This window comes from Sphaerodactylus townsendi, unplaced genomic scaffold (genome assembly GCF_021028975.2).
Source record: "Sphaerodactylus townsendi isolate TG3544 unplaced genomic scaffold, MPM_Stown_v2.3 scaffold_359, whole genome shotgun sequence".
In the NCBI taxonomy this organism is placed as follows: Eukaryota; Metazoa; Chordata; class Lepidosauria; order Squamata; family Sphaerodactylidae; genus Sphaerodactylus; species Sphaerodactylus townsendi.
In genome coordinates, this window is record NW_025950538.1 from 278 (window position 1) to 12,224 (window position 11,947).

General features: G+C 52.0%; 1 protein-coding gene across 1 annotated transcript; it reads left to right on the forward strand.

Moving 5' to 3' along the window:
• The first annotated feature begins 946 nt into the window (after nucleotides 1–946).
• On the forward strand, nucleotides 947–3,006 carry LOC125425384 (G-protein coupled receptor 12-like). Its single transcript, XM_048482997.1, has 2 exons — nucleotides 947–1,044; nucleotides 1,890–3,006. Exon 2 carries the CDS (start codon nucleotides 1,892–1,894, stop codon nucleotides 2,999–3,001), a length of 1,110 nt encoding a protein of 369 aa, XP_048338954.1. The 5' UTR covers nucleotides 947–1,044; nucleotides 1,890–1,891; the 3' UTR covers nucleotides 3,002–3,006.
• Nucleotides 3,007–11,947: the final 8,941 nt, after the last annotated feature.

The window sequence follows — 11,947 nt, forward strand, 5'->3', positions numbered from 1 at the left end:
GGACCCAGAGTCAAATACTTGTCACCCCTGCTACTCAAAAAAGAGTATGCATCTGACTTGCAAAAGATTACCTTTCTGTTGGACAGCCCCAGTAGTGATGCAAACGATGCAGTCCCCACATCTTTGGATTTGTACATAAAACAGCACTTTAGGAGCAAATCCTGAACATCAGCCTTCTCCACCTGTACATTTATTTTAGCTTCCCTCTACTTGATTAAGTGGATCTGTGTATATAATGTTGTTATGCCAATAAAGGTTCTTTGTTGTTGTTGTTACTGTTTTTTATTGTTGTTAATCCACATAGAAATGTGTGTCTGAAGAGGGGTGTACATTTTTAGACACAAATAAAGGGCTCTTCCTGGGTTTCTCCGCTTTGCTCGCCATCTTAGCTCTGGTCCTCCTTATGGGATTAACGCTCCTTTCTACCCAAGCCCTAGACTGGGTGATTTCCCCTACACACCATGTAGCAGAGCCCACAGCCAGGTGCAGCCCAGCTGACTGCACTGGGGTTGGGAGGACTGTCCTTGAAGAACAGGAGGACTTCTTCTTCATCCTGGGCGGAAGGGGGGGGGGCGCTTCTTCATCCTGCGGCCCTCCCTCGCGTCTAGCCAGGTTTCCTCCCTCCTTGCTCCCGGTCAGGTAGCCGGGGGATGGGGGGCACCGGGGGAGCCAGGGGAGAGCTGGCAGGCTGACCTTGGCAGGGGCGCGCCTCCCTCCTCCGGCAGGCGGCAGCCTGATGAATGGATGAATGGGCAGGCGGAGGCGCGGGCGCGCGCTTGCGTGTGTAAGAGCCATGATGCGGGGGCGCGCCTGGTTTGCTATTCCGATCACGGCTGCTCTGATTCACCGGGTCGGAGCCGAGCCTGGGTTTCAGCGGGCAGGTTTTTGACGTCAGAGGGGCGCTCGGTCCGCAGAGCCGAAGGGGCGCGAGTGCCAAGCGGCGCGCCCCCCCCCCCCCCCCCCCGGCAGTGCCAACCCAGGAATGACGCTCGGGCCTCCGGGATCCGCTGGGACCCCCCAGAAGAGGAACTGAGCACCACAAAGGTAAAGGGGAACGGAGTGGAGACCCCTCCCAACAGCACGCTGCGGGGGGGGAGGGGGTGCCTTGCTTTCCAGAGGGATGCCAACCGTTTGCAAGCCTGCGTTTGGTGTTCGTCGTGGTTCTCCTCTTGGGCAAGGCTTCAGAGGAGGGGGTCCGCGACCTGCTGCTAAGTTCTTGGGGGCGGGGAGACATTCTGACCACCCGCCAGGCCCCCTCCGGGAAATGTCCCAGCAGCTGCGGTTGAGGCTGCGCCCCCAAAGGGACTTGACCGGCGTTTCTGGCTTAAGCTCTCCCGGGACGGCGTTGAGCGGGACTCGGAAGATACGGGTGGGGGCGGGGGAGCGGGCCGAGAATTCCTGGCCACAGACTCGCCCCCTTGGCCGCCCCTTCCGTGCACCTGCCGCCTCCCACGGCTCTCCCCCCCCCCTCCTCCGCGTAGAGGAGCTGCGCCCCCAGTTTCGGGCTGATGCCGGCGCCTCTCTCGAAGCTGGGGAGGGGGCTGCGAGTGCCCGGCGGCCTAGAAGCCCCGCAGCAGCATCTCCTCCGGGACGGGGGAAGAGGGTCATTTCAGGCTCTTGCCGGCCCCAGAGATCTGCTGGAGGTCAGACGCCGCTAGCCAGAAGCGCATATCTGGGAAGGGGGTGGATGCGCTCCTTGGGGACCCGGCTGCCCCCGCTAGTAGGGAGCCAAAAGTCGCCCGGGGGTGAGGGCTGGCCCTCCCGCCCTTTGAAGGCCCCGGTGCCCCCACAGAGCTTTTGGGGGGGGGGGGGGGGGGCTGCTGTCTTCCCACTCGCCGGACTGCCGGCGTCTCTCACCGGCTCTCTGTCTCTCCTTCTCTCCCCCGCAGCGATGCTGTCCAACCCGGCCGCCGCTGCCGCCCTGGATCCGCAGACGCCGCAGACGCAGCAACAGCAGCTCCTGGCACTCCTCAATGTCTCGGGCCGGCCCTTGGCCAGCCTGTGGCCGCCGTCCAGCGAGTGGGCCCCATCGGGGGCGCCTTCGGAGCCGCCTCCGGGCGCCGGCTGGGGGCAAGAGGCGGGCCGGGGGCAGGGCTGGGGCCGGGCGTGGCCTGTGGGGGCGGTGAGCCCGTGGGAGGTGGCCCTGTGCGCCACGGGCACGGCGGTGGCGGGCGAGAACGCGCTGGTGCTGGCCGCGCTGCTGTGGGCCGCCAGCCGTCGGGCGGCCGCCTTCCTGCTGATCGGCAGCCTGGCGCTGGCGGACCTGCTGGCCGGCCTGGCGCTGCTGCTCCACTTCGCCGTGCGCCACCTGCTGGCGCCGCGCAGCGAGACGGCGGCGCTGGGCTCAGCCGGCCTGCTGCTGACCGCCTTCTCGGCGTCGCTGGGCAGCCTGCTGGCCATCACCCTGGACCGCTACCTGTCGCTGCACAAGGCGCTCACCTACCGCCCCGAGCGCACGCCCGGCTCCACGGCCGCCCTGCTGGCCCTCATGTGGCTGCTCTGCCTGGGCCTGGGCCTGCTGCCCCTGCTTGGCTGGAACTGCCTGCGCCCCCCGGCCGCCTGCAGCGTCCTGCGCCCGCTCACCAAGCAGCAGGCCGCCCTGCTGTCCGCCGCCTTCCTGCTGCTCTTCGCCCTCATGCTGCAGCTCTACCTGCAGATCTGCCGCGTGGCCTGCCGACACGCCCAGCAGATCGCCGGCCAGCGCCACAGCCAGGCCGCCTCCAGCAGCAGCAGCAGCCGCAAGGGCCTCGCCACTCTCTCGCTGGTCCTGGGCACCTTCGGCCTCCTGTGGGGCCCCCTGGCCGTCTACGCCCTCGTGGCCGACGCCACCTACCCGCCCGCCTACACCTACTCGCTGGCCCTGCCGGCCGCCTGCAACTCGCTGCTCAACCCGCTCATCTACGCCTTCCGCACCCCGGAGATCCAGAAGGCCCTCTGGCTGGCCTGCTGCTGCTGCGCCCCCGCCACCTTCGCCCGGCCCACGACCTCCAGCCACGTGTGAGGCCCCCCCCGCAGCCCCCCTCGCGGGGGAAAGGACGCTTCTCGACGGATGTTTCTTCTCTTAGGCGTGTGGTTTTATGCCCGAAAACAGGAGCCTGGAGATGTTTGGGACCACTCGTTCTTGTTCCCTGTTTTTAAAGGGTTTCCCCCTGTTTTTAAAGGGGGGGACCAACCTCGGCCCAATCAGTGGCCGGCCGGGATCGTCGCAGAAAGAGGTCTCCTCGGGTGTTCTGCTCCTTATTTTCCCCTCTACGACTAGTTGGACAGAGGGGCTCAGGAAAGGGGCGGGGGGGGGGAATTGTGGGGGGGGGAGCAACAGAAACGGATCCTGTGAGTTCAGCCTTTAAAACTTTCAAACTGTTTTGGAAAGCCAGCAGGCGAGGCAGAGCATCCTTCTGCCTTGTTGGTCCTGGAAGTCGATTTTACCCCAGTTTGAACCAATCACATCTTTTAAATGGAGGAGGGGGTGGCGTGATAAAGGGTGGAGGAGGGGGTGGCGTGATAAAGATAGAAGTGAGACCCCCAGTAGTCGTCTGTTGGTCGTTTAGCTGGATCCTAAATATTGGGGGGGGGGGCTGGAGGGAGAGAGAAGCGACCACTTTGCCCGGAAAATCCCTCCGGGGAGGGCGTGGCTTGTGAATGTGGGCGTTTCCTCTCTCTCTCTCTTTTTAACTCTAACCAAGTGTTGCTCTGCTATGCAATAAGGACCACCGGGGAGGAGCTGCGCCTGCCAGTCAGCTTCTTATCCTGGAGGAATTCAGCACCACAGGCGTGGACAGCTCCGCGGGAGCCTTAACTGGAGGGAGACTTTCAAGGGGATGGGGGGGTGGGAGGTGCAAAGCAGGTCTTGGGGGACAGTCCCGGGAGGGGGAGCTGGAGGAAACCGTGGCCATCCCTCAGCCCTGGTATTCTGGCACAGAGCAGCGGACTCTAATCTGGAGAACCAGGTGGGATTCCCCACTCCTCCACATGAAGCCTGCTGCCTGTTGTGGGTTTTCCAAGCCATGTTATTTTTGGCTGATGGTTTTTGCTCCTAACTTTTGCCCACATCTGTGGCTGGCATCTTCATCCAGACCCGCAGCCAGGGGGACAAACACATCACACTATGACATGCCTCTGAAGATGCCAGCCATAGATGCAGGCAAAATGTTAGGGAGAAGTAAAACTACCAGGCAGTCTAAGACACACGTACCAGAAGAAACCACACAGAGCCAGATGACGCTGGCCTGGAAAGCTTCCAGCAGTAATACTGCTGGGCGGCCATGGGCTACTCACGGTTCCCTCAAGAGCTCTCTCAGCCCACCCTACCTCACAAGGGATCTGTTGTAGGGAGAAGAAGGGAAGGTGATTACAGAAAGCCACTTTGAGACTCCTGGCTTAGTTGAGGAGAGTGGGGTACAAATCAGAGATTCCTCTTCACCATCCATTGCCTACTGCACAAAGGGTGGAGTTATACCAAAGGCTGATAGCACAGACTTCGAGGGAATCTACAGGGCTTGCAAAGAAGCGCGGTGTAAAGCACAGCAGAGACCCTGATTAGGACCTTGTCCCTCGATACACTGCAGTAGTTTTTCGGGTGAGAGAGGTAGTCATGCTATTCCAAAGGAGGCCAAAGAGACTATTCTTAGCTTCAGTTAGTAGGATTAGCAGCCCTAAACTGACGCTGAGACTAGCACAGCTTTGAATGCACTAGTACCCAAAGCTGCCGAGGCCCTTTAGTAACCAGGACAGGAAACAAAGGATTAGATAAGAGCCAGTTGAGATGGTTGAGATGGTGTGAATGGATGGATAGATGGATAGATATTATATTGCCTTAAGGCCAGGACAGGAAACAAAGGATTATTACCTCGATATTGGAGAGGCCTTAGAATTACCCATCGCCACAATTTCCTAGGATTTTGTTTTGTTTTGAATGCACCGAGCCACTATTACTTTAAACCCACTTTTCAATTCATGATAGAATTTGTTTTTCCTGTATTGCCTGCTTTGCGTTTGGCAGAGGAAGGGGACACGCGTCACTTTTTTTTTTGCCGGGAAAGAGGTGTACGGGATCCTTGCAAGGGCCACTGGAAGGCGTTCCAAAGTCTTTCTAAGGGACGGCGGTCCTGCCCCCTGATGCTTCCTGTGGCCTGCCAAGCTTGTTGTCAAGGGGGCTGCCATCCCACAGCATTGAAAATCAACGGGAATTTTCTAAGCGCTGAAGTAGAGGCAGGAGGGCATGATTGTATTGCTCTTGCTTCTTGCCAAGAACAGGATGTAAAAGCGCTCGATTCCATTTTTCCAGCGCAATAGCCAACTATCCTCAGCTACAAAAGGTACAGAAACTGCCAGAGAATTTTTTTTTTTGCAAAACAAATAAAGATTCCCACAAAATGCCACGTTTTGGAACTGAGTCTTCTTGCTTTCTCCAAGGTACACATTTCCTGGACTGCAGCACCATGAAAGATCACGGGCATGTCGAATTTCTCCAGCCTCCAACCTCCCTAGATCCTATTCCTCTTTGAAGATGTTAGCCCCATAAGGAAGTTCACCAATAAAGTCTATGGCTGAGATTCACATTCATTTGTTTTCTCTCTGCACGGATGTCGCGTATGTTGAATTCCCACATTAACTGCTTATCCCTGTACTCAAATTCCTGTATTCTCCTCAAATGTAGCATCTTTTGGATATTTGCACTGAAGAAATATCTGCATATTAAGTACCTCCATACTAAGAGCTGTATCCAGAGCAAGAACCTACAAAAGAAGACAGTTAAGCTTTATGTTAGATCATCGTAATTTTACTGTTTACGATTCACTTTTCTTTGCTTTATTTATAAAAACAAATAGGTCTTTTGTAAGAACCCTCTTCCCCAAAATGCTTGGCTGAGTGCTGACTAGGGTTTATTAATACAAATTTGTGACATGCGTACTAAATAATGCGGAGTACAGGTGTCATATAGTTCAATATTCCCAAGATCAATGTTTCACGAGTGCCACATGAAATTCTGCAGGAGCAGATTGGTTTCCCTCTGCAATGAGTCTGTGGATAATGTGTAGAACTTCTAAAAGCTACGGTAATGCCGAGAACTCTGTCTTCGGCAGTGTTGCATGTTTTTGTTTGTCCTAACATTACTAATCACAGAGCGATGTGGGGAACCTGAACAAAAGCATAAAGCAGAACTATTTTCCCATCCTTAAGCCCCCCCGCCCCCCGCCACCCATTCCAGTTTTATCTAGTGTGTCATTTTAAGGAGTTGATTTTATTACTTTAACAAAACCATATAATTTGGGTGCTGTGTGGTTTCCGGGCTGTATGGCCGTGTTCTAGCAGCATTCTCTCTTGACGTTTCGCCTGCATCTGTGGCTGGCATCTTCAGAGGATCTTTTTTGGGGGGCGGGGGGGGGGATGACAAATACAGAGAGCAGCTGAGCACCGGCATCCTTCACATGAGCAGTACTGCTATTTAATTTGATTGCTCTGAAGGATGATTGTCATTCCATTTCCTGTGTTCCATCATCTTTTGGCCTTATAGAACCAGCTTCAGGACTTGGGAGCAGCAGCGGCGTAGTGGTTAAGAGCAGGTGTACTCTAATCTGGAGGAACCGGGTTTGATTCCCCTCTCTGCCACTTGAACTGTGGAGGCTTAGCTGAAAAATTCAGATTAGCTTGTGCACTCCAACACATGCCGGCTGGGTGACCTTGGGCTAGTCACAGTTCTTCTGAGCTCTCTCGGCCCCATCCACCTCACAGGGTGTTTGTTGTGGGGGGGGGAGGGAAAGGAGATTGTAAGCCCCTTTGAGTCTCCTTACAGATGAGAAAGGGGGGTTATAAATTCTTCTTCTTCTTCACTTCTCCCTTCCATCCTGTTTATCCTAGGATGTGACATCATCAGGTGATTATATTCCACACCCACTTCAGCAACAGCCAATCAAGCAGCAGGGGCATAAGAAATCTGGCACCATCCTGACAACCCACCATGCACCTGGCCTTACTAGATGTTCTGGGCAAGAGCAGTGGGGGAGGAGATTTGTGTGTCAGCCATGCTTTGACCATTAATGTGTAGTTCTGCAGACTACACCTCTTTGGCCCCTGTTACAAAATTCTATGGTGTTTCTAAGAGTTCAGACTAACAGGTTTTTAAGAAATGCAGTGTGGGCTGGTGATGTGAAATATTTGTGGTATTCTTTTAAAAACATGACAGTGTCTGTGTGTCTGTGCGTGCTTGCCAGCCCTGTCCCTACAAATCCAGCCAGGGCCTGAGTGGGCTCCAAAGCCAGGCAGTGCCAGTAGCCTTCTCCCTGTCCTTGCCTTCGATGGCTCCTCCTCCCTGCTTGACACACGTACCAAGGGTCAGGCGCCCTGGCTTTGGCAGAGTCTGGTCCGCAGACCAACCGCCTGCAGGAGGCTACTGGACCGCAGATGTGAACTGCTGCCTAAGGCTGATTTAGAAGAGCCCAGATCTCTTCCAGTAGCATGAGGGGTGGGGGGGGTGGGGGGGGAACAGGAGCCAGAGACAGCCACCCTTTGCAGCCTCACTGTTTCTGCAGGGACCCCCCAGAGAAAACAGAGCGGCCTGGCCGAGCGACGGCTTGACACGACCTGCCACTTTTGAATGGGGATGAGCACAGGGCAAAGGAAACACTCAACCACCCTTCCATTCTGGTGACGCCAAGCCTCTACAATGCACTTTATGGGGGGGGGGGGGGATGACAAAATGAGTGTTGTTATTGCACTGAGTCTCCGTGGTGTATGTTATTACACATTCATCTGTCGAGAGTAATTTATTTTTATTACTGCACTTAAAAATGATGAAAGTGATTTGTCAAAATAACATCCAAAACCATTAAAAAACGCAGAGTTATTACATCTGGGCCATTCCTTTCTTGGGAGAGTGTTTACAGAGACGTCGTTGATCTGATGAGCCTGTACAGCTCATGGTTCCCCAGCCCGAGGCCCCATCCTCAAAGCTGCGGCCTCCGGGGCTCCTTGGGCTGCACCTGAACCTTGAGATGTGGGGCTGGCCAATTGTGGATCTTCTGCTTGCAAAACTGGGACTCCCCACAAAATGTGGGGCTGGCCAATTGTGGATCTTCTGCTTGCAAAACTGGGCCACAAAACAGCGGGGTGTCTGCCGCTAATCTGGTAGTGCTGGTGTTGGGACTGCCCCTGAGGGGTCAAGAGTAGGAACGGTCACATAGAACACAACCAGCAACCCTTGAAAAGGGAATATTGATACAAGTTTCTCCCTTCCATCCTGTTTATCCTAGGATGTGACATCATGAGGTGATGATATTCCAAGGCTTTTCCACAGGCAGAGGCGCCCCCCCCCCCCCCCCCAGGATTCCCACTTGATGAGAGTTTAGCAGAAGAATCAGCAGGAGCCCATGCCTGGTATTGGGGGCTTTGGGGGTGTTGGACGGAATGGCTCAAGAAACAGTTTCAGAGCTGCTTCCACGACTAACAACCACGTCCAGTCACTTGTAGCTCTAGAGCAGGGCTGGCCAACCTACGGGGTTCCAGATGTTCATGGACTACAATTCCCACCAGCCCCAATTGGCCATGCTGGCTGGGTCTGATGGGAATTGTAGTCCATGAACATCTGGAGCACCATAGGTTGGCCACCCCTATTCTAGAGGATATGACTTCTAAGTATGTGATGAAATGGTAGAAGAGGGTGGTGTAATGTTAAGTGCCTATATTAAAAGGTGCCACACCATTCAATTCTTTCCTGAAAAGTACTATTAAAAAAGATTTAGAAAATTCCCATTACAATGGAATGGGGAAAGACAAAGAGAGGATATGCTCTCCACGGCCCTTGTGACAGCACGGGGTGTCTCTGTCCTTGCAGTCTCTATGGTACCACAGGGAGGGTGCAGATTTTACACCTCCTCAAGTGGTCTGACTCAGGTCCCCCATAAAACAACCAGGACTTTTCTTTCTCAAAGCAAGAGGGAGGGAGGCCCGTTTGGCCCCAGGCGATTCCTGCTTGTTGCCTCTCAGGTGGTTTTCCTCCCCAACGTTTTCATCCATTGCAACTTCCATCCATACAACTGGATCAGGAAGAATCAAGTTCTCTCCTGTTGGAACGGGACCTGCTATATGCTTTGTTTCCTGCTCCTCTAGAGCGTGACCCCAGAGTACACTAAAGTGGCACAATCCATGAATGGAGGTTAGATTAACTAAAACCGGACCGCTGCCAGTGCTAAAGTTCATATGAAAATATATGCAGGACATTTATATCGCAACATGACCGCTTGCTACTGAAGAGTACATAACGCCAACACCGAAGCCTTACTTGGATTTATTTTAACAACTGGGTACTGACGAAAGGCCTTGGCTCCAGATCATAGTTAGGACATGCAGACTGAATGCAGTGAATTATGCTAGTTCATAAAACACGGGAGCATAAGTGTGTGTCAGGTAGAATCTAGATTGCAAAGGAGGTCTCTTGGGGTTTGGTCTTGGAGTTTATTAAGGCTTAGAGAAAATCTCCAGGGGTAGCCAACATGGCAAAGTTTATTCATGTACCGTTGTGTATCATTATTGCTTACAGAAACTGAATGTAGGAGTGCCAGAGCTCCATGTTCCTAGCCTAATTTTTCCTCTGTAATATGTAAGAAGGATAAAAATGCATGCAGCAAGGACACATTTTGGGCAGGTTGGGCAACAAGGAAAGTTCCGAACTTCATTCATAATCAGATTTTGGACTAAAAAGCCAAACCAGGGAGGGTTCAATGTTTGCTGCTGAATTTGAAGAATCAGTGGGTGATGGAAGTATCACATGATTTTATGAGGGGTGATATCTGGAACAAGGTCCAGGTCCAGATGATTATGGACAGCCAATTGGCCATGCTGACAGGCTGATGGGAATTGTAGTTCCTGAACATCTGGAGAGCCGCAGGTTCCCTACCCCTGAGCTACTCTGTAAAGGCAGCAACTGACAGGCCAACTAACTACTGATCTTACTTGACGCATTCCTTGCTAGAATTACTCTGAGGAAGACTTTTGAGGTGGAAACTCACCTTGCTGCAGCTTTTCTCAGCCTTTGAGCCAGAGATTCCATCAACTGAAATAAAAATTATTTGTGCAAGAGTGTGATTGGCTCACTCCAAATCAACTCACGTGCTCTGAACAGAGACTCATGCACAGATGCAAAGGGGGTGCTCATCTAAGGACATTTAATTGTTACTATTACATAGTAAACGTCTGTCTATGTAGGAGTGATATAAGAGACCATTTTGCCTGGAAGGAAAGATAAGAATATGATCAAACATACTTTCAATTTTAATTCAGCGAAAGGTTTGATTTGGGAGACTTGGATTTACCAGGGTGAGATCAGAACACCCGGGGCACAACCTTGTTCTTTCAAAATCCCATTTATTTTGGTAGCTGCATTAGTTCTCTTCCCTCTACCCCTCATTGGAAACAATAAGATTTACAAGCCTTGGTTCATTGATGTTTGAAATTTTCATTTTTGAATAGCTCTATTACTTCTTTGCAATCAAATCCGGAGCAGAGATTTAACAAGAACTCAAGTCTTCCTTGGAGTTCACCCAGCAGTCAGAAACTCATGCAAACAAAATTCACACAGAAGTCCCCAAGAGAAACCCTCTTAAAATCTTTACTTTCTTTTTATTACCAACATGCATAAAGTGTCCACAACATGGGATTATGTGGTACGACATTTCTTTAAAAAATAAAAGAACCATGATTAATTACTAGCGGTTTTTCAGCTCTCACGTAGGTTTTCCTCTACTGGCAGAAAAGAATAAAATCCCATTTGCAACCATATAGCTTGGTCCTGCTTCGTCAGCACCTCGGATAAGCAGAACCCACAACACCGGGAACACTGGCTTCACAATTAGCAAACTGTGTACAGCAGGCAGTTAACAAGCAGCAAACATAGACTGATCTACTGACTAAATGCACGTGGTTCGAACACCCCATTAAACAGTGAATTGTCGCTGTGTTGTCAGCTTTGTAATAAATGTGAATCAATCAAATAATACCTTGAAGCATGTGCAAAGATCCCACACAATGGGCATATCTTATTTCTCCTGTTGAACAGAAAGCAAACATGAAAAGAGATACTCCATTCAAAAATGATAAACCATGATATGAGCAGAAGAGATACCAGCATAGTTTGAGAGATCACCTATTTTGTTGGGTATGCATTACGTTCCAGTAATCCAGACAGAGGATAGCTAGGAGCCATGTCAATTAAATAGAGCTTCCACTTTCAGAGACAGTCTACCAGGGAGAAACAGATGCTAGGATCAAACAGCAGGGCTGGGCTGCACGTGGGTGCATCTGGCCATCACTGGAAACTGAATGTTGGCCTCGGTGGTCCTTCGTCTGACCCAGAAAAAGGGCTTGATATTCTTCAACATTTACACAGAGGGCCCCTTCCGCACATGCAAAATAATGCACTTTCAATCCACTTTCAGAATTGTTTGCAAGTGGATTTTGCTATTCCGCACAGCTTCAAAGCACATTGAAAGTGGATTGAAAGTGTATTATTCTGCAAGTGCGGAAGGGGGCCACAAAACAGACATCCTGGCAAAAGTGCCCCTGTTTCCTTTCTCGACAATTGTGCTGCTACACACTTTGTCCCAGCTTTTATAACCCTGCACAGAGGCTACCACATGTTAACAAGGTATGAGAACGGTAATCCTCTGATTCAGAGACTAAATCAAATCACTCACTGTTTGTTAAAACATTTCCTGGACTGTACCATTTTGGAACAATGATGGCGGGGGTGCTACAAGTTGGAGCGTAACTGTGGCAAGAAAATTCCAACCAGACAAGCGGCAGGACAGGGAGAAGGCTATATGCTCACTCTGCCCTTTCGACAGGGGAAGAACGTTGTCGTGTAATTCCCCCGGCTGCAGCAGCACAGGACAGACCCAGGTTTGCCTGGTGATCTGCTGTATGTGTAGACCTTGGTTTGGATCTGCCACGACAG